At 39.2% G+C, this 23,773-nt stretch overlaps 1 protein-coding gene across 4 annotated transcripts in view; it reads right to left on the bottom strand.

Annotated features, from left to right (window-relative positions):
- Nucleotides 1-1,637: 1,637 nt before the first annotated feature.
- The window catches only part of SNX10 (sorting nexin 10), a 79,302-nt gene continuing 57,166 nt past the window's right edge, over nt 1,638-23,773 (bottom strand). For all 4 annotated transcript variants that reach the window (XM_038770969.1, XM_038770961.1, XM_038770979.1 and 1 more), the window contains 4 exons: nt 22,879-22,979; nt 20,870-20,968; nt 4,080-4,295; nt 1,638-3,573 (listed from right to left, as the gene is read on the bottom strand). In XM_038770969.1, the coding sequence (XP_038626897.1) occupies nt 3,492-3,573; nt 4,080-4,295; nt 20,870-20,968; nt 22,879-22,979 (498 nt within the window). In that variant the 3' untranslated portion in view covers nt 1,638-3,491. The remainder of the gene's footprint in view (nt 3,574-4,079; nt 4,296-20,869; nt 20,969-22,878; nt 22,980-23,773) is intronic.

Raw genomic sequence — 23,773 nt, 5'->3', positions numbered from 1 at the left:
TTCAGGAGGAAAGGTAGCTTAAAATGCTTTTTTTTTTTCCTATATGGCCTTTGGAGAAGCCTTAGGAATTTGAGAGAGAGGAAAGGGTCATTAACTACCAGAGTTTGTGGTGCTAAATAAATTCGTGTCCAACGCACTGCTCAACAACAACGCTGTAGAAAAGTTTCCAGCAGTGAAGGCCAAGAGTGTCAAGCTTAAATGGACAATGTGACTTGTTTATAAGATACATGTGCAGAAAGATTGATCCTAAAGATTTCAGTTTTAAAAGCAATCGACTTTTTACATCCTTTTTGTTGAATCCTGAGCTCCACTGTATACGGTGTATTAATTCTTCTTGCATCTGGTGACATTCACTCTCGTGGAAGTTGCATAATTTTGGTTGTAACATCGGATCGGAACTGACCACTTTTATTTTGGACAGAGTTTTGAGAGGAAAATGTGTGCTCTGGAAGAGTTTATTAAATAAAGAGTGTCTGATGAAAATTCTACCTGATCCAAACCAAAATTAGTAAATTGTTTCATGTTATGAAAAGCTTAATTGCCTTAAAAATATCATCCAGTCAATGTGAAATGATAAAGAAAATTATTGAAAGGGGAATTGGTGCTTCTTTTTCCTTAAAACATTTAAAGGCCTTTCTAGAAAAGGCTTATAGCCTGAAGACTGAAGGACTGATGATCAGATACTGTAGCCCCTTAGAAAAGGGGACTCTTTAGAGACAAAGTACAAAACTATTTTAAAATTAAATTGATTATTGCTGCATATACTACCATCGTTGGTAGCCGAGTATAAATTATTTTTAATTAAGATTTAGTCATCTTGCTTCTTTTACCTTACTATCTTACATGCTTTGTATTTCTCTAATTATGTAATGAGATATAAATAACACTCGAAAGACCGCTACAACAGAGCTTTGGAAAGTGAACATAATGTTGATGGGCTGATTGTTAAAATATATCAACATGGTTTCTCTGCCATTTTTTCATTTTGCTTTTCTATGTAAACATATTTTAACTAATTTTTTTAAAGGGATTTTAAAAGATTACCTCTTTGGGGAAATGAATAGCAAATGTAACAGGTTGTTAAATTTCACTGAGCAAAATCTTGATATAATCAGTTTTTTTAATTACTGGTAATTTCTTTTTCAGTTCAAACTAGCAAAAATATCAAGAAATGCTGTAATCAAACAGGGATCTAAATGTAGTCATATGCAGTCATCAAACAAAAATCAAGTATTAGGAAATGTGTTTTCTGAAAAATTTATATTAAATTTAAAATGTTAAGACTGATCATCTGTTTTGCTGGACTCAGGAATAGTTTCATATTTTTTTTCTAGGAAAAGCACTTTGCAGGATCTGCCCAGGTAAGAATATAGGGGTATGCTTGAAAAAAGCAAGAAAATCATTATTGGAGGCTAAAGTTCAATTGAACTGCTATCTCAGATGCAGATTCAGAGGGCTGGCAGGAAATCAATTCCAAGTAGTTGATCCAATATTTCCTATAAAGGGCCAAACTAAAACGTTGAAATCATGGATGTTAGTATGTGGTGGGACTTACCTGATTTTACCAAAGTACTTTTTAAAGAATCCTGTGGCAATTCAGAAACCCACATGTGTAAGATAAAACCAATCAAAATGGGTAAAATGAATTCCAAAACATTGGTGTTTATTTTCTTAGTATGTGCAAGTAGGCCAAACGATCAAATGCACTTTCTCCAATGCTTAACATGAAAACAAAATGTACTGTTTAGCAAATAGGATCCACATAAACAAAGTATTATAAATATTTAAAACCTCAGACTTGATGTCTACATAAAAGTTATCTAAAACAATGTTTCCGCAAATAAAACAGTACCTGCAAACACATATATTAAAAGCAAAACAAAACAGTGTAACACCTAATCAGTAAATTCAAAGAAGCTCCTTAATTTTCCTATTCTCAGTTATCCAGTAAAATGACCCAAACCACTCTAAATCAAATTACAGACAGAAATCTAATATTGTTTTAGGCCAAACACTGAAGCTAGAAGGAGAAATTAAAAAAAATAATTTCTATCTTTAGTTTTTATGTTTATCTTTCAGGTAGTTGTTTATTAATGCCAAAAAACTAAGTAAGGGTTGAAATGAAATGGAAAGGCTGGGGTTTTTTGCAGCTATACTCCTACTAGCTTCAAAAAAGGACTGACAACACTTAATTAAAGCAACAAGTTATCCCAGTTCTATGGAAATATCTGCTTTCTAGTCTCCCAGACAAGCAGAGATTGTGAAAAGATATTTTGTGCAATTCAACAAAGTGAGTAAAAGGAACTTAGATTATTATCTAATGAAAGTGCAGTCATCAACAGAAAATGGTAGCTCAAAGTAGCCACCAAAGAGATGTTATCCAGTGGCCATTAAAGGACATGTTTATAAAATTCCACCAGTTCTCAGGTGCAAGCCTTTAAAGGAAGAAGACAAAAAATTCCACCCTGTTTTTAACGATGACCACACTCTAGTCTAATTCTGAAATGCAAATTAAAATTTTTAAACTTTATCATGGTACTTTTCCATAAAAGGCCCCACTGATGTTTTGTAGAAACTATGTCTTTAAGCAGATCAATATTAACTGATCACCTTCCATGCACTGAAATATTTCTATTACCACGAAATATGATGTACTAGAGTAAAGAAACCTGAGTTATACAACATACCGTGCAAACTGCATAATAAAAATAAATATTAATATTCAAACATGCTTTTTTCAAACAATCTCTGAGAAGATATATTAAGACTGCTTGACTACAAGTAGGAATAAAATTAGTAATATTATTTAATTTAGTTCATTTGGAAGTCACCAGTTTTTTAATACATGCCTGCAGTAATAAGTTGTATATTCTGTCTCTTGATAAATAGCATTTTAGGAGAGGTTAGCTATCTTTAATTTAAAACATTTCAACACAAAACACCTTGTGCTGTACAAAAATGTTTACCCCACGCAGAAGTGGAAGCCACAAAACATTAGCCACATTTTTATTTTTACAGTTCTCATCTGGTTTACATTTAACACTCTTTGAAACAGTGACTATATTATATTCTCCACAATCATACTGCAGACTTCAAATGTGTTCTGAATGAAACTCCCATGTTACAGAAGTGAAGATATTTTGGCTTAGTTTTTAAATGCACGTATATGCCAGTTGTTTCCTTTAAGTAACTGCAACAAGATTTTGTATCTTAAAAAAAAATGTAATGGAAGAGTATTGGAAGAGCCTAATTAACAATCATTACATCCATTACATTTTTCAGTTACATATACGTTAACAACATTACACAAAATCAAAGTAATAAACCTGAATACCACTGATAAATCTTAAAAATCAAAGAGTTTTGAAACTAATGACAAAAAATGTTCTTTCACCAGGAGCTTTTGATAAGTACCTATTGTTAGCAAACCCCCTTCTTTATAACATGGACATAATTTGCTATTTCTAAAACAGTAACATAAAATGTATTTTTCAGGATTCTTGGGGAGCCGTGCTTATTTCACATCCATGTGAAATGCTGTCATCACTACTGTGTCCAAGCCCAGAGGATGAACTGCAGAGGAGAGAATGGGGAAAAAAATAAAAAGAGGAAATTGGTTTTCACAACACACTCAAAGCCTGAGTAACAGAGGAGAACTTTAATTATCTCCAGTCACAAAGAGAGACAGGAAATTTGGACTTTTAATTAGCCATTTGGAGTGCAGTTGGATATTTTTTTAGCTAGATAATTTAAACGCGAATAATTCAAGTCTGACTAAATGAAATTCACATAATCAGAATGCAGATAATTGAATTTCTACTGCATTCATTAATTCAGTGTGGAGGTGTGTGTGAAGACTTCTATGATGAGCTGTCACAGCTCAATAAAATCTCAGTCAATTAATTTTTTCATTATCTTAGTATTACATCAACAAAAAAGTGGTGTGTATATATCTATACACACATGTGTGCAACATTTATAAAATCTTAAATATACATATATACACCAACATACATACACACACACACACATATATATATATATATATATATATATGAAAACAGAATATAAGGAAATACCTTTCTGAGTCAGAATCTACATAATTCTTTTCTTTTTTTCTCTCTTCATCTTCTTCAGGGAAGCGTCGGTTCGAAGAGGCAAACTTCTGAATGGCTTCAGCAACAGAGTACCTTGTCTGTCCAGATACACATGCTTCAATATCTTCGGAACTTAGGTGACTCTGTAAGAAGAGGTGAAGCCTGCTGTCCGAAAGCAATAATGCATTTTGTAGTATCCTGTAAAAGAAATAAGGTCGGAGGGCAAGAGTGAAGAGGCGGGGTGTTGGGGGGAGAGAGAACATTAAAAAACATTTAACAAGAACAGTTGTCAATAGCGTCTTGGTTTCAAATCCAGAAAACTACTAGATGCAGACCTCGCTAAGATTATAGAATGCCTTCTGTAAGATGATGTTGGCATATGCTAACTTTTATTTTAAGATTTGGTGAGGCAGAACGTGAAACATACTTAAGAATGTCCGACCAAAATTTTCTATTTTTTCCATTTCTCCATGTTATGACCATGTGGTTCAATCAGTGGCCTATCCGGCTAATACGTTCATATACATTTTTTTTTACTTTCATGAAATTTTGGAATTACTACCCAATTTTTCAGCTCCGCATTATTAAATGCGTAGTTCTGACCCCGTGAAATAAATATCCATGCTGTAAGAGAGTATACACAAATACAGACAAAGACTAAGGTATGTTTTACATTCATCTGATATATCAATACACAACCCAAATATTTACACCAAAAGGACAGCTAGCCTTAGGGATATGCACGGTATATGCGTACATTTTGAAGATGCAGTAAAAAAACATTGACATGAACTCTCAACTTTACACTGAAAAAGAGAACATAATAGTTCCATTTGCCAAAACTTCAAATGCAAGGTATGTGTTGCTAAAATGAGCAGTCAAATAACTTTAGCGTCTTCTGCTGAGTCTCACAGAATGTGTGATTACCGGTAACAAGCATTTGTGATAAATGCAAAATTAAGCCTCCCAGGCAACAGAAAGCCCTGAGATATTATAGAAATCTTCAACTAGAGTATCAAAACTAATCCACATGGCCCAAGAGGATTAAAATTCACTGCATCAAAATCTATGGTCCTGTTATCAGATACACTCCAACCTTTATTGAGAATATGTTTGTGCAATATGTCTCCTCTAATATGACTAGCAGGGGAATCATAAGGCCATAATCTATAGAGGCTCTCAAAGATTTATTCAAACAGTTTAGAGTAACCCAAAACTGTTATTACCTTTAGAACAAACATCTTGGCGAGATACTTTTAGTTTAGGCCTCAAACAATCTATTATGAATAGCATTAATGTAGAAGATACTAACACTAGACTTTGTAAAAGGGAGAAAAAAACTTGCTAAAATGCTATACTTCTCTCCATTTTTAGACACAAACAATTGTGAAGAGTTTACAAAAAGCCACACAGTTTCTTAAAAGCCCAGGGTCATCTAATGCGAAATAAAGAATCCATTAATGAGGGTTTATTTTTAACAATAATAATGACAATAATAATTCAATTCCTCAAGGAATCCAAATGCTTAGTCACATACATCATCCAAGTGAAATCAGGCCACTCTACCTCCTTCAGCAACACCTTTATTAATCCAATTTAAGAAAAATCATTATGCAGTTAAATAAAACTAATAGGTCAAGTCTTGATAAAAGGAAAATTTTAAGCAAGATAAAATGATCACATCCTCTGATAGCCTATCTTATCAAATGGCAGTATTGTATCAGAAAGCAAATCATTGAATGCTGGTTCTGTGGTTATCATTCATAGGTTTGAAATAGTGACCTTTGCACTTCCAAATGAAAAGTTATATGGTTAAGAGGGGGGAAAAATGAACCTGACCTGCATACACTTAAATTTTCAGCAGAGAATTTCCTGTACTGTACCTTCAGTGGTTTCCTGCCAACTAAAATACAAGTAACCGTTCAAGAGATCATACTTACTGCTTTGTTGCTGTTGGAAATGTATTTTATTTTCTTTATAAAATAATGGGTAATCTTTAAAATTGATTTTAGATGGTTTGAGGCATTACACCACAAAAGTAATGAGCACTAATGTCAATGATATTGGACACAAATTCATTTTAGCTTTATTTCATGTCTAAAGCAATTCTGCTAAGCCTTGAACTGCTGAAGCACTATTATTAACTTGCTAGTAACCTAACACATGGGAACAGCAAACAAAAGTGATAATAGTACAGGTTGCTCAGGACCTCAAGGCTACTGTCCTTTTTCTCTAGCTATAATTCAATTTCCAATTTTACTTTACATTGGACTCGTTATTTCAGAGTATTTTCTTTTCCGCTAATAGTGCCACCTGGAGGACACCCACGCGAGGAGATACTGAGCTCAATCCCGCCTCAGACTTTGTGACGATGATGATCACAACTTTGTGATCAAAACTTTGTGATGACAAACGGGCCAGGGATATTCGCACCCTTTAAGGAACCTTACAGAAAGGCCCAAGAACCACATTCGCAGTAGTATCTCTTTGAAGGGCCTCTCTCTCTCTTCCAACTCCCAGAATCTGGGTGTCACCGAATCCCATCAGCTCTTCCTCCATAGCATCTGCTGAATCTACCCTTTCCTTCTCCATGCAAATTGCCACCACTGGTCATATCCCACTTGGACTTCTGCCTCCCGCTGACCTCCCTGCCTCCAGTACATTCTTCACTCTGCCTCCAGATCATTCTCCTCAAAGTTGTTCTGGACACATCTCTCCACTCCTCAAAAACCTCCACTGCCCAAGTGCTTAGTACAGTGCTCTACACATAGTACGTGTTCAGGAAATACAATTGATTGATCGACTCTCCATTCCTCTCAGCATCAAGAAGAAACTCCAACCATGACTTTAGAGTGCTCGATCAGCTCTCTCCTCACTATTTTATCCTCGCTGCTCTCCCTCTACACTCTAGCTTGCACATTTCACCCCTTCAAACCAGCCTATTCACTAGTCTTGTTTCCTCCATCGACCTCCTGCTCACACCCTCCCTTCTAGCTGGATCTCTGCTTCCCTTCAAGGCCCTTCTGAAATCACATTTCTTCCAGGGGGTCTTCCCTGATTAATCCTCCCGTTCTCCCCAACTGTCACTTCAGTATGTCCGTGTTATTTAAGCACTTGGGTGCTCATGACCGCCCAGTGCACTAATGTACATTATCTTTAAAGTCTATTGCTTCCTCCCACCTGTAATTTACTGTAGCATCTGTCTGTCCTGCCAGATTATACTTCTTAAATGTAGGGATCATGGGTATTAACTCTACTGTGTTCTCCTAAATGCTTGCTACAATGTTCTCCACAGTGCCAGGCCTCAAATACTATTGATTAAGCTGAAGGAAGGACCTAATTTTTTAAAAAAGTCAAATGGGTCACTCTCAGACTCAACTTGTTCACATCACAATCTCCTACTAGGAGGGAAAATACAAAACAAAAAAAGTATCCATGGTTTATCACCTGCGTAATTAGATAGCTCATTAGCTCAAATACTATTTGGTTTCATCTATTAAAGAAAATCTTAAAAAATAAAAATAAAACTACCATCAAGGCCATAATAATAATAATGATAATAGTGGCATTTGTTAAGCACTTTATTATGTGTCAAGCACTAGGCTAAATACAAGATAATCAGGTCCCACATGGGACTCACAGTCTAAGTAGGAAGGGGAACAGGTATCAAATCCCCATTTTGCAGTTGAGGGTACTGAGGCACAAATAAATTAACTGACTTACCCAAGGTCACACAGCAAACAAGTAGTGGAGGCGAAATTAGAACCCAGGTCCTTTGTACTTCCTGGGGCTGTGTTCTCCCCTCCTAGACTCTAAGCTCATTATGGGCAGGGAATGTGTCTGCTAATTCTCTTGTATGGTACACTCCCAAGTGCTTAGTACAGTGCTCTGCACATAGTAGATGCTCAATCAATACGATTGATTGCTAGACCATGTTACTCCTCTACATTCTACAATTTCAGCTTCCAATTATACCTAAGCCATATTTACCATGCATTACAGAAAATATATTCGAATTTAAAATTGAGAACACTTGCTATCATGGAATCATGAAAATTTCTGTTCATAAGGAATTACAATAAGAAAAAAGGTATATGTTCAGGTTTTTATGTAACAAAAGATGCCATCTAACATCTAAAAAAATTGAGAAACATCTAGGTAGCAAGAGTCAAATTCATTCTTTTTTACCCCAGCAACAATGTGAAGTAAAAACACGCATACATTTTTCCTGTACTTGAAAATCTGGTTTTCTTTAAGGTGATTTTGTTAGGCAAACTATTCATGTTCCAAAGGCAAACAATCTTCATCTCTTCAGAACCATTTAATCCTACCTAAAGATTTCCGGCTTGTAAGGTAACCCAATATAATGCCAAGATGCACACTTGTATGTGTATGGAAGATTAGCAGTCTGATAAGAGTTTTTAGCAAATTCACTCCATCCTTATGCATTTTACAAGCAGGAAAGCGGCAACATTACCAGGAATCTATAAATGCATCTATAGTCTGTGCTCTGGTGCCCTCTACTGAAAACAGGCTTGTAAAAAAAAAATCAGAGAAATGTGGTCATGGATATAGATCAACTTCAATCTCAATTTTACCCCTTTTTTAAATGTGCTAGATTTCCTGATGAAAGCACAGCACGTAAGCCTGGGTCAGCAAATATGCTTTTTTTCATTGATGGAATTATTCAGTCAAAAAGAAGACATTTATGGAAAGTTCCCAGGGACGCTTTTAATTCACTTCTGCACAGCAAGTCGAGAAAAATCAAGATGCAAACCTACTCAAGGTACCTACCAGCCTCATTTTTAACAAAAAACAGTTCAAGAACATAGTATGGCGAGGTGGCTTAGTGGAAAGGGAATGGATTTGGGAGTCAAGGGCATTCATTCATTCATTCAATCGTATTTATTGAGCGCTTACTGTGAGCAGAGCACTGTACTAAGCGCTTGGGAAGTACAAGTCGGCAACATCTAGAGACAGTCCTTACCCAACAATGGGCTCACAGTCTAGAAGGGGGAGACAGACAACGAAACAAAAAATGTGGACGGGTGTCAAGACTTACTACATACTACTCCTCTCTGGGACTCAGACCTAGCCTCCCTGGCTGGCCTCTCTTTTCACCTAGCTGGCTAGAAGGACCTCCAGGTCATCCTGTCCATTCTCCTGTCTCAGAACCACACACAAACACCCCTCAACACATCCTTAGCAATGCTAACTTCTCTCACACATCTAAGCAGCCCCCCACCTTCTCCAATGGTTAGTCCATCCCTTCCAGGTAAGGAGTAGTAATAATAACAATGGCATTTGTTAAGCGCTTACTATGTGCCAAGCACTGTTTTAAGCACTGGGGGGGGGGGGGGGGGGAATATAAGATGATCAGGTTGTCCCACATGGAGCTCACAGTCTTAATCCCCACTTTACAGATGAGGGAACTGAGGCCCAGAGAAGTGACTTGCCCAAAGTCACACAGCTGATGTGACAGAGCCAGAATTAGAACCCATGACCTCTGGCTCCGTGGTCTTTCCACTGAACCGCGCTGCTTCTCTTATGTGATGCTATGTTCAGAGCACTGTATTAAGCGCTGAACGCAAACGCACAGGTGGAAACTAGATGGGGTAAGGAGGCTCTCACCTCTGCCATACACCCTGTTCTCTCTGCCATTAACCTTCCATGTGACCTTGGGCAAGTCACCTACCATCTCTGTGCCTCAATTTCCTCTCTGTAAAATGGGGGTTCAATATCTCTTTTCCCTTGTACCTAGACTTTGAGCCCTATGTGGGACTGGGATTGTGTCCAACTTGATTAGCTTTTATCTACCCCAGTGCTACCGAAGTGGTCTTTGGAAGGCCAAATGACTCGACTTAGATTAGCATATTTTGGACACATAGTCAGGAGGACTAATTCTCTGGAGAAGACACTAATGCTAGGAAAAGTCCAGGGAAAGTGTGGAAGAGGCAGGCCAGCAGCTAGATGGATAGAGACCATAACACCGATAACGGAAGAACCATTAGAAAGGTTGCAGATTATAGCAGAGGACAGGACGTTCTGGAGAAAGTATATCCATGGAATCACTATGAATCGGAAATGACTCGACAGAACATAATAATAATAATAATAATACCCCAGTGCTTAGAACAGTTCTTGACACTTAGAAAGTGCTTAATATAATAATAAAGATAATAATAATAACAGTGGAGTGAGTAATAAAAACATTCCCATAACCACCTCTTGGAATAAATAGTAGTAACATGTCTATTTATTATTAGATGCTATGCAAAAAGGCTAGCATTTGTTTTACTCCATACAAAAGAAAAATACATGTGAATTTTAAAAAAACCAACTAATCATACTTTCTAATAGAACCCAATTCAAATGCCCTTTATAATATAGTAAGATTAATATTTTTCTAAGAAGAAAACACAGGCCCTATATAAATCTGCTAGGTGAATGTAGACCTTATTGTACAGGCATTCTGAAAACTGGTAAACCTTTCTGAAAATTTTTTTCTGAAAATATTTCTCCTCAAATTCTAGAGCTTGAGTGGGTCGCAATATTGTGAGCTCCTTGAGGGCAAGGATTTTGTCTACTCACTCTTTCGTACTGAAGGGCTCCGCACATAGTAAGCACTCAATAAATACTATTGATTGATGGATGTGTGGTTTTCCCCTTGAGTTTGTTGATCCAGCAGCCCACTGATGCAACTATTCAAAGACACCAGAGACACTGCTTCCTTCCAAAGAAGGTTTTTAAAAACAGGTACCATGAATATTGTGCACACCAGGAAAGCGGCATTTTTATATCGAAAGGCTATTCGTGTTTGTGAATGTTTAAATAAATATCTCATTAGTGCCTCCCATTCTCAGTAGAAGAAACTGACACAAAGTAGCTGGGTGGAGGACTAAAACCCAAGCTATGCCTTTAAAGTTTACTGATGATAGAATCTGCTGGAAAAAACTTTGAGACATCACCTAAGGCAGCCCCTTCCTTCCAGGCAGATGAATGAGTGACAACAAAGACAACTGGTTGTCTTTTCTTCCTTTAAAAACCTCACGTTATTTGAGGACTACAGGGGTGGTAGAACAGCACCATATCCATTGATCAATCAATTGTATTTATCAAGTGCTTGCTGTGTACAGAGTACTGTATTAAGAGCTTGGGAGAGTATAATGCAGCAGGAGTTTGTAGATGTGTTCCTTGTCCAGAACAAAGAACTTGATTTTCTAGCATGGGTTCCAGAGCAATCTGCACAAACCAGCCACATACACAGGAAGGATGCACACACAAAATCACATTTTTTTTTCTCTCTCCCTCTCTCTCTCTCTCTCCCTTCATCACTGTCCCTGCTTTGACTCGGCTCAATCTGATTCACGTAACTAGGAGGGTTCCTCCCTCTTCCCCCACCCATCTCCTCCACCCAGGGACTGCTCCAATACCAAGCAAAACTCTAGACTGGTGACTCTAACTGACTAGGGAAGAAGCCTGGCCTAGTGGATAGAGCATTGGCCTGGGAGTTAGAAGGAGCTGAGTTCTAATCCCAACTCTGCCACCTGTCTGCTGTGTGACCTTAGACAAGTCACTTCACTGGGCCTCAGACACCTCATCCATAAAATGGGGATGAAGCCTTTGAGGCCCATGGGGGACAGGGACTGTGTCCAACCCAATTACCTTGTCTCTAACCCAGCGCTTAGTACAGTTCCTGGCATACAGTAAGCACTTAAATACCACAAATATTATAATTATTGTCTAATCTTCAATTATTCGATTATCTTTGCTCCTTACATCAATCAATCGTATTTATTGAGTGCTTACTGTGCGCAGAGCACTGTACTAAGTGATTGGGAAGTACAAGTCAGCAACATATAGAGACCGTCCCTACCCAACAGCAGGCTCACACTCTAGAAGGGGGAGACAGACGACAAAACAAAACATATTGATAAAATAAAATAAATAGAATAAATATCTACAATTAAAATAGAGTAATAAATACGAACAAACATATATACATATAAACAGATGCTGTGGGGAGGGGAAGGAGGTAAGGCCGGGGGGATGGGGAGGAGGGGGAGAGGAAGGAGGGGGCTCAGTCTGGGAAGGCCTCCTGGAGGAGGAAAGGCTCGAATGTATGGAAAAACAAAACTCCATTTACTGGAAGTTGTTATCTCTCTTTTACTTTAGGGATACACAAGGAGCTTTTGGTTACACAGAACCTATTTCTTTGATTTGTGGTTTGGATACAAAGCCTGTTTTTTTCCCACATATACAAATGCCCGAATCCCCTGGTACTGTATCTGCTTCAATAAACAGATTTAAATAATTGCGAGCGCTCACAAGAAGGCAAGGAAATAAGGAACAGCCATGCTCAATATTCTTGACTCTTAGTCATTAATTCCACGGCTAAAGTTGTCAAACCAAATGGAGAATTCCTAAAGGTGACGTGACCCCTGACCTGATACAAGCAGAAACCATGATGCTCAGGTCATAACAGGTCATCACATGAACCCAGAGACAAATGTTGACCTTTGGCTTCAAACATACAAACACTCCATACAAAGGACCGGCACCTCCACTCTGAAGGTGGATGTAACTTTCATCTGACCCTCCCCCGACCCAGAAGCCTCATCAGCTTCGGCTCCCTCCCCCTGGGATGATGGGCCATAGGTGACATCAACAGGCAGTATGCCAAAGATTATCCTGTGGACAAAGGCCTCCAGTCTCCTGATCTTCCCCGACCCCAGGACACTTTATTAACTGATGATTTCTGGTATTTGCTAAGCACTTACTATGTGCCAAGCACTGCACTAAGCACTGAGGTAGATACAAGTTGATTGGGTTCATTCATTCAATCGTATTTATTGAGTGCTTACTGTGTGCACAGCACTGGACTAAGCCCTTGGGGTTGGATACAATCCCACACAGGGCTCACAGTTTAGAGGCGAGGGAGAAAAGGAAATGACTTCCCATTTCTCAGATGAGGAAACTGAGCCACGGAGAAGTCAAATTACTTGCCCAAGGTCCCACATCAGGCAAGTGGCAGAACCAGGATTAAAACTCAGGTCTTCTAACTGAGGAGACCCATGTTCTCTCCATAAAGTCACACTATTTCAATAGTATTTTCAAAGATAAACAAACACACACTGTCTACTCCATCAGGTATGTGGAACCCATTTCAGCACAGCCACTGGTGTCCTCCAGATACTTGAACTGGCCACTGTTTGCACGGAATTTGAGTGTATTCAATGCTTACTACTTCTTTTCCTCTTATTCTTCTCCCCTCTATCTTCCTTCCCCAGCCTTCCATTTTCAAATCAGTTAATTGTACTAAAACTGGAGTTACCTCATCATCACCAATGGTATCTATTGAGTGCTAACTACAGAACACTGTACTAAGCGCTTGGGAGAGTAGAACAGAGTTGGTAGACACGTTGCTGCCCACCAATCAATCAATGATATTTAAGGAACACTTACTATGAGCTGAGTGCTCTACAGTACCTTGTGAGACTAAAATACAATTGATAGGCCCCGATCCCAGCCCTCAAGGAGCTTACATCATCATCATCATCATCAATCGTATTTATTGAGCGCTTACTATGTGCAGAGCACTGTACTAAGCGCTTGGGAAGTACAAATTGGCAACATATAGAGACAGTCCCTACCCAACAGTGGGCTCACGGTCTAAAAGGGGGAGACAGAGAACAAAACCAAACATATTAACAAAATAAAATAAATAGAATAGATATGTACAAGTAAAATAGAGTAATAAATATGTACAAACATATACATATATACAGGTATATATACATATATACAATGAAATGGGGGGAGACAAACATTAAAATAAATTACAGAGAAGGGAAGCAGCAGAGTATTGCGATACATACATAAGTGCTGTGGGGCTAAAGGGTCTAGCAAAGTCCTTAGGGAAAATGGAGTTTAGTGGACAGGTGAAAAAGAAGGGATGGAGACTAGGATACGGAGATGAGCAGTTAATCAGGGAGGTCTTCTTGGAGGTGACACAATTTTAGTAGGGCTTTGAAGATGGTAAGAGCGGCATATGCTCCCTTGAGCTCTTCATGGGAAATTGTACACAAAGTCTTTTTTTTTTTTTTAACATTACTGTTGCTGTCCTGGGTCAGAAGATGTTGACAGTGACAGTGAAATGACAGCCGTGTATGCAAGTGTACCATTGAGATGGCTGCGTGCTGGTAGACTAGCGTTATCTTTTAAAGCAGGCTTTCAATTCTCTTGTTGGAATATGAGCTAAGGGACTAGAGGGAAAAGAAACTGGACTTCAATTCCTAGCAAGCAAAGAGGCTGTTTTCCTGGAGAATTGTGCCACAATACCCGGACAGCGAAGGGAAACAGGAAGCAGGCAAAGCATCCCACAATTCCTTAAAAACCTACAAATCTAACAATGACCAACAATCCTCTCCGCATCGAGTGTGTGTTAGGATTTGTCCCTTATCGTATTTAAATAGAAAACAGACATCCCTGACATCCCATGGGGAAAAACATGCAAACATGAGTCAGCGTTTCCAATACTATTTTTACACTACCCTTCTACACGTCAGCTTGTGGAATCTGGTAGAAATTGCCTCCCAGAAATAGATTCAGTGACCTTTGCATTGGGAGTCAGGGGCAGAGGGGGGGATTAATTGCTCCCATCATGTCTTACAAAAGATCCTCGAAAAGACTAACACTGTGGCAAAGTTTCAGGAGAACAAAAGAAGCGGAAGCAGCATGGTCTAGCGGATAGAGCACGGGCCTGGGAGCCAGAAGGACCTGGGTTCTAATTCTGCCTCGGCCACTCATCTGCTGTGTAACCTTGGACAAGTCCCTAAACTCTGTACCTCATTTACTTCATCTGTAAAATGGGGTTTAAGACTGTGAGCCCTCTGTGGGACAGGGACTGTATCTAACCTGACTAATCTCTATGTACCCCAGAGATAGTATAGTTCCGGGTACATAGTCAGCGCTTAACAGATACTATTATTATTACTATTAATAATAACAAATATCATAAAAAAACCTAATGCTCTAAATCTAATAGTCTGTCACCAGATGCTTTGATCAAAGGAATTGACACTGTAGACCCGCAGATTCAAATGCAGCATACGGAGGAATTTATTATTATTATTAGCAATAATAATAATAATAATGGTATTTGTTAAGTGCTCACTATGTGCCAGGTACTGTGCTAAGCACTGGAATTTGGGGTGCCCCTAGCACCGGGTGGTCATACTGCTACCCGTCTTCCTTCCCTCTATTCCCAAGCCAAAACCCTAAGCCCTTTGTCTTCTCACATAAAATATCTCTACTACTAATCTTGAATTCTATCCATGGAGAGCTCTGCCTCAGATGGCCCCAAAACCAAGTTTGAGATCACTCTGAGCTGACTGTCAGAAACTACTTTGGTTTGGTTAGGACGCACCCATTGTTATATGTTTGAGCATACGGGCAGAGAAAGAGAAAGTAAACTGTAAATGTTGGGAATTTAAAAATCTGATGGGTCTCCTTATATTAAGAGAGAGAAGGAAGCTCTCAGCTTCCTTCCTGGAAGTTCAGTTTATTTTCAAAGGTTTGGGAAACACCACTCCGCATGTAGCGCAAAGCAATTTGGGAAGATCAAAAAAACTTCAAGCTTCACAGTTTAGAAGTTGCTTCGCATTCATCCCTCATATTTGAAAATGTTGCCACTGACGGAATTTTACTCGTCAGTGTGGGCGGGAGGAGTTGGAAAGGCTCAGCATGTGGAAAGGTTTCAGTATGCGGATCCCCACCAAAACTGTTTCTTCTGTGCTAATATGTCTGAGGTTTGCAGTGCTTGTTTCTGCTTTCTGTTTCCTCTCAGTCTCATGAGTTTATTGAAGCTGCTCCTTTACGATTGTGAGATATCTGGCTGGTTTGACATAGCTGCTTTCCAACATATAGTGACAATACTAAATGATCAAGCGTTTAGTACACTGTTCTGCACACAGTAAGTGCTCAATAAACCAGTTGAATGAATGAATCTGAGCCTTCATTTTCCTGTACCCTTAAAATATTCCTTCTAGCTCCCTTGCTGTCAGTCACTCCATTTTAGCTCACCATTTGACAAATGCCTGGGTAACTTTCTGCCATTCAATTTATGCCTGTGCCCAATTCACCAGATCTTTGGGAGAGGAGCAGAGCATCAGTGCTGTCTTATTTTTTAAAGTATTTGTTACGCGTTTACTATGTGCCAGGCACTGTATTCATTCATTCATTCATTCAATCGTACTTATTGAGCACTTACTGTGTGCTGAGCAGTGTAGTAACCACAATTCAGCAAAAAATAGAGACAATCCCTGCCCACAATGGGCTCACTGTACTAAGCGCTGGGGTAAATACAAGCTAATCAGGTTGGACACAGTCCATGTCCCACATGGTGCTCATGGTCTTTAATCTCCATTTTAAAGATGAGGTAACTGAGGCACAGAGAAGTTAAGTGACTTGCTCAGGGTACAGAGCAGACAGACAGAGCTGGGAGTAGAACCCATGTCCAAAGGTCCTCATGGGTTGTGATCTTGCCAAGGGATGTTGAGGTGGCACACAGATGATAGCCATCAAACACCTGTGGTGGCCTTGGTTCTCAATTCTATAGAAGATTCGACAGCACCTCAGTTTGGAAAATCATCTGACACTTGACGTTATAGTGTGTCACCAATGTGCCAAGCTTGTGATGGTGTCTAATAGGGTAATCTTGCCACAGAGCATCTGGACAGCTTTGGGTTTTTTTTTTTAAACTGAATGATCGCCTTAATGTCCTATTCTACTTATGAATACAAGGGATTGCTATTATTATTAATTCTTCATCAAAATTCAATCTAACTGGCTAACTCTGTTGAATCATACTCTCCCAAGTGCTTAGTAAAGTGCTGTGCACATAGTAAGTGCTCAATCAATGCCATTGATTGATTGATTTTATTGTAAATGCAAACTGTGAGAAATAATGACTGAATTCTTCATTTTACTTTGTCTGATGCAGAAGAGGCATACCATGCATATGCAGGCTCAGAAATCAAACCTCAGAGCTCTTTGGCCCAAGAAGCCAGACCAAAACGGAAATAATACAAAAGATAGAGGGTGCCCCAAAATACCTCGTACATTTGCGTGACTTCTCTGATCAAGAACATCCTAGAAGCGGTATTTTGCATCTTTTTGCTTTTTTATGGTATTTGTTAAGCATAATACCATTCTAAGCACTGGGATAGATACAAGTTTTTCAGGTTGGGCACAATCCCTGGCCTACATGGGGCTCACAGTCTAAAGTAGGAGGGAGTAGAATTGCGTGGCTCAGTGGAAAGAGCCCGGGCTTTGGAGTCAGAGGTCAGGGGTTCAAATCCCGGCTCCACCAATTGCCAGCTGTGTGACTTTGGGCAAGTCACTTCACTTCTCTGTACCTCAGTTACCTTATCTGTAAAATGGGGATTAAGACTGTGATCCCCACATGGGACAACCTGATCACCTTGTAACCTCCCCAGAGCTTAGAACAGTGCTTTGCACACAGTAAGCACTTAATAAATGCCATCATTAATATTTAAACCCCATTTTACAGTTGAGAAAACTAAGGCACAGATAAGTTAAGTGACTTGCCCAAAGTCACATAGCACAAAGTTGGCAGAGCCGGGACTTGAACCCAGATCCTCTTACTCCTAGCCCCATGGTCTTTCCACTAGGCCAAACCGCTTTCATGGGGAGCCTCTCTCGAAGACACAAAAATATATATATTTGCACCAGAATCAATCAATCAATTGTATTTATTGAGCGCTTACTGTGTGCAGAGCGCGCTGTACTAAGCACTTGGGAAGTACAAGTTGTACTTCCAGAAGTAAGACTAACTGGCTTCTAATTTAGGTACTTTGCTGTTGCAAACTCTGCACCCTTTCTTGGAGGAGGTTGTGGCATGGAGATTAGTTGAGGCATTCCAAAGATGGTGAGTTTGATATAATAATAATAATAATTTTATTATTAATAATAATAATAATAATAATAATGTGTAAAGCCCTGTTCTAAGCTCTGAGAAAGATACAAGATAATCAGGTCAGACAGAGTCCCTGTTCCATGAAGGGCACACAATCTAAGCAGGAAGGAGAACAGGTATTGACTCCCCATTTTACAGATGAGGTAACTGAGGCATAGAGAAGTTAAAAGACTGGCCCAAGGTCACATAGCAGACAAATGGCGGAGTCAGGATTAGAACCGAGGTCCTCTGATTCCCAGGCCCATGCTTTTTCCACTAGGCCACACTATTTCTATTTATTTCTTTAGTTCTTTTATTCTATTGGAATGACTAGCCATGTCCTCACAACATCCATATGAGACAGGGAAAGAATTATTTTTCCTTACTGTAAACAGATTGGGAAATACATTTTCCTAAGGTCATAAAGTGACTGTGACAATGACTTAAGGTCTTCGGGTTTCTAATCCAATGTACCATCCACTTATCCAAAGAAGTATGTTAACTCTTGCAGGCTACTAGAATATCACTTAGTAAGTATACTCAGAGATAAGGTAATTCCCTTAAATGCACTCAAATCTCAAGTGTTCAAGTGCTCCTTAATGTAGATTGATAGTTAGAACCATCCATTAGAGCCTGTTAAGTCCAAGGCTAAAACAGCAAAATAATGGAGGTGTTTATATAAGTAGAATTAATCATCACCACCATGCAACAATCCAGATTGGTTTAACATCCACTGTTAGGGAGAAGCAGTGCAGCCTCGTGGATAGAGCACGAGCCTGGGCGTCAGAAGGATCTGGTCTAATCCTGACTCTGCCACTTGTGGGCTGTGTGACCTTGGGCAAGTTATTTCTCTGCCTCATTTACCTCATCTGTAAAATTGGCATTTAAACTGTGAACCCCACGTGGGAGACAGACTGTGTCCAGTTCAATTTGCTTGCATCCACTGCAGAGCTTAGTTCAGTGCCTGGCACATAGTAAGTGCTTAGCAGCGTGGCTCAGTGGAAGGAGCACGGGTTTTGGAGTCAGAGGTCATGGGTTCAAATTCCGGCTCTGCCGACTGTCAGCTGTGTGACTTTGGGCAAGTCACTTCACTTCTCTGTGACTCAGTTACCTCACCTGTAAAATGGGGATTAAAACTGTGAGCTCCACGTGGGACAACCTGATCACCTTGTAACCTCCCCAGCACTTGGAACAGTGCTTTGCACACAGTAAGCGCTTAATAAATGCCATCATTATTATTATTATTAACAAATACCATAAAAAGATAATTAGGCCCTTCTTACAAACGTTCATGAAAACTCCTATTGGCTGAAAAAATTTATCTGAACTAAACACATAGCCTCCACGTTCCAGAAAAGATTTAACTGGTCAGTCCGAAAAGTATTTCCTCTGGGCTATAAGTTCCTTATGTCAGCCAGTCAATCATTTTTACTGAGGTCCTTCTGGGCAGGGAAAAAGTCTACCAATTCTGTTGTAGTCTCTCCAGCACCTACTATCCATCCATCATTCGTATTTATTGAGCGCATACTGTGTGCAGAGCACTGTACTAAGCGCTTGGGAAGTACAAGTTGGCAACATATAGAGACAGTCCCTACCCAACAGTGGGCTCACATTTACTACTGTCCTCCTCATGGATTCAGCTCAGTGGCAGAGCACATCCTTTGCATGTATTCATTCATTCATTCAATTGTATTTATTGAACGCTTACTGTGTGCATAGCACTGTACTAAGCGCTTGGGAAGTACAAGTCGGCAACATATAAAGACGGTCCCTACCCAACAGCGGGCTCACAGTCTAGAAAGGTCCCGGGTTCGATCCCTGGCATCCCTTCCTCTCCCCCTCGCCCCCCTCCCCACCCCCCCATCTTACCTCCTTCCCTTCCCCACAGCACCTGTATATATGTATATATGTTTGTACATATTTGTTACTCTATTTATTTATTTCACTTGTACATATCTATTCTATTTATTTTATTTTGTTAGTATGTTTGGTTTTGTTCTCTGTCTCCCACTTTTAGACTGTGAGCCCACTGTTGGGTAGGGACTGTCTCTATATGTTGCCAACTTGTACTTCCCAAGCGCTTAGTACAGTGCTCTGCACACAGTAAGCGCTCAATAAATATGACTGATGATGATGACGATTTCCATTTCCATGTGCTTATTCCAGTGATAAGCACTGATTTCCATTTCAGTGCTTTGTACAGTGCTTGGCACATAAGAAGTGCTTAACAAATACCATAATTACTACAGTAAGAGCTCAACAAATACCACTGATTAACAACAGATAATCGATCTACAGTGCTCTGCACACAGTAAGCGCTCAATAAATATGACTGATGATGATGATGATTTCCATTTCCAGTGCTTATTCCAGTGATAAGCACTGATTTCCATTTCAGTGCTTTGTACAGTGCTTGGCACATAAGAAGCGCTTAACAAATACCATAATTAGTACAGTAAGAGCTCAACAAATACCACTGATTAACAACAGATAATCGATCTACTAGGAGAGTCTTCAACACATTCTCCTACTGGTAATATTTTAAAAGCTTGGCTATTTCCAGGCAGCCCTTAATACGCAGAACTCGGCATTGCAGTTTAAGAATACGATATCTTTTCAGAATGAGGTATCTTAAATTCGTCTTTCTGGTTAAAAAGAAACAAAGGAAGATTCTCACTATGAATCGTGCACAACCAGCCACAAGATGGCTCTCCAATACAGGATATGAATTCTCATTTTCCAGAAAGCAACTCAGAAACTAGATTATTTGCACCCCAATGGAGTTCATACATACTTCTTGAGAAAGTCTTCCAAGCCTTGCCGACGCTGGTCCACGTGTTGGCGATTGTTAATGTTGAAAAAGGGAGTCTTTGACGGGAGTTCTGGTAATTGTCTTTAAGAAAATAAGATACAGCTGATCAAAAACTGGCTTGTGCATTCATTCGCTCCAAAGGTCAGAAAACTAAATACAGAAAAAAAGCCAAACCAGTTCATATTTATATATCAGTAGCGTCACTAGATTAGAGCAAGCGAGATCGTGGCCTCTGGAAAAGGCAATAAACTTCAGCTTCCTATTTTGGCTTTCGTTGTATAAAGAAGCCCAGGTACTTTTGACCTAGGAGCAAAACTAGTCATCTGAAAACAGAGAGAAGGAAGCAGGATAACTTTTAAAAAAAAAACAAGAAACAAACAAAAAAAAACCCTGTGGAAATACTCTTTCACTCCTATGACTTTTTAACCTTTATTTTCAGTGGCCTCAGGGACCAAAAATAAAGGATTTCAACTTTATTCATTCACTCATTCAATCGTATTTATTGAGCGCTTACTGTGTGCAGAGCACTGTACTAAGCGCTTGGGAAGTACAAGTTGGCAACATATGGAGATGGTCCCTACCCAACAGCGGGCTCACAGTCTAGAAGGGGGTGGGGAGGAACTTTAGATTCAAAATAATGATAACTATTATTTTTATAAATTACTATAGCATTAGTTAAGTGCTTACAATGTGCCAAATGCTATAGTGAACACTGAAGAAGTCACAAGATAATCAAATCGAACCCAATCCCTGTCTCACACAGGACATAAAGTCTAAGAAGGAGGGAGAATAGGCATTAAACTCTAATTTCCAGATGAGGAAACTGAGGCTCATAGAAGTTAAGTGACTTGCCCAAGTTTACACAGCAGGCAAATCTTAATAATTAAAGATCACAGTTCCTCTACAAGATCTTCCCCAATTAAGCCTTCTTATACCAGACTTCCTCTCCCTTCTAATAAAAATAATAATAATAATAATGTTATTTGTTAAGCGCTTACTATGTGCCAAGAAGTATTCTAAGTGCTGGGGTAGGTACGATGCAATCAGTTTGTCTCACTTGGGGCTCACAGTCTTAAACCCCATTTTACAGATAACTGAGGCACAGAGAAGTTAAGTGGCTTGCCCAAGGTCACAAGGCAGACAAGTGGTGGAGCCGGGATTAGAACACATGACCTCTGACTTCCAAGGCCATGTTTTTTCCACTAAGCCACACTGCTTCACACTCCTTCTGTGTTGTCTATGCACTTTGGGTTCATACCCTTTGGGCATTTGGTATTCACCCTACTCTCAGTATCACAGCCCTTATGCTCATATTTATAAATTATTTATATTAATGTCAGTCTCTCCCTCTAGACTGATTGCTAACTGTGAACAGGGAACATGTCTACAACTCTACTGTATTGCACTCTCCCGAGAGAGTGCAGTCAGTCCAGTCAATGCTATTTATTGAGCACTTACTGTGTGCAGAGCACTGTACTGTACTAAGCGCTTGGAAGAGTACAATATACAAATAAACAGACACGTTCCCTGCCCAAATAAGCTTACAGTCTAGAGGGGGATTGATTCATTAGAACTCATATTCTCTCACTCCCAAGCCCCTACTTTTTCCACTAGGCCAGGTTGCTTCACAAAAAAATAGCAATGAAATGCATCAAGATTTTTTTGTTTTAGTAAAAAGAGACTGTTTTATTTAAATACTCTCCCTGTCTTTACCTTTCTGGTAGCTCCAGTCTCTTTCTCTGACTGGTTTTTTAATTTCTCTACAGGACAAATAGCATGTCAGAATGCAATAAGGGCAGAAATTCCCCAACTTTCCTGATACATGAGCTTTTACTAACCCCCAGAAAACATTAAATGTCTCCTGCTATACCCCAAACCTGCTTCCCTTCAGCATTACTTGAAAAGGAAAAAAGGGAAAGCAGTGGATAAGTATCCTGTTCAAATTTTCACAAGTTACAGATTTGTCAAACGTCTACATTAAAATCACTTACATTAGCAGTGCATTGCTTTGAAGTCGTTCTCTAAGCCACACAAACTCTTTAAAACGTCTTCTAACACAGGATGTTTTCATTGTAAAACACATGCTATTTGTCTATGGAGAGAAAAAGAAAATTAATTTCAACTGTAAGTCATTTAAAATAAAAATGAGTCTTTTTAATTTAGCTAAATCACATAAGTGAATGAATGACTAAAAATCACCCTGGGTACAAATAATGAATTTTATAGATTTGCCACTACAGTAAAATAAGGCCTCTCATTCATACCAAGTCTAAGAGACCTGAGTAAAACAGTTATTTCCATCAATGAACCACATAAATTTTGGACAAACTTCAGCAGGTTTTTGACCACAAAGCTGACTTTTCAATTTTCAAAGCAGATGGTCCAGGGCAGCTTTGGAAATAGCTACAGCCTTAATTGACTGACAATTTTTGCCAGGAAATAACTGGTTTCATTCTGATTTGGCTGATTTCACTCCTTATTATGGGGCGACAACGAGTCACATACATATAAGTGTATGTAATTACAGTCTCTAGACTGTAAGCTCATTGTGGGTGAACATGTCTACTTTGGTGGTTGTTCTCTCCCAAGTGCTTAGCAGAGTGCTCTGCACACAGTAAGAGCTCAATAAATTCCACTGATTGATTGATACAAACAGAATAGCACTTCCCCTCCCACCCCAAAGGAAAAGAAGGGGAAAGCATTCGTATGAATTGGTTTAAGATCAAATATTCAACAATCCTCACTGATAGTTATGACATTAAATGCTTACTGTATGCAAAGCACTGTAGGTAGATATTGAGGTTGTCATGTCAGACACAGCCCCTGCCCCTCACAGAGTTTAGAATTTATCTTATCTCCATTTTACAGCTTTTAGACTGTGAGCCC

This window comes from Tachyglossus aculeatus, chromosome 2, assembly GCF_015852505.1.
Source record: "Tachyglossus aculeatus isolate mTacAcu1 chromosome 2, mTacAcu1.pri, whole genome shotgun sequence".
NCBI classification, from domain to species: Eukaryota; Metazoa; Chordata; class Mammalia; order Monotremata; family Tachyglossidae; genus Tachyglossus; species Tachyglossus aculeatus.
Note: the sequence above shows the minus strand (reverse complement) of the source record. Positions and strands in the feature narration are given on the sequence as shown.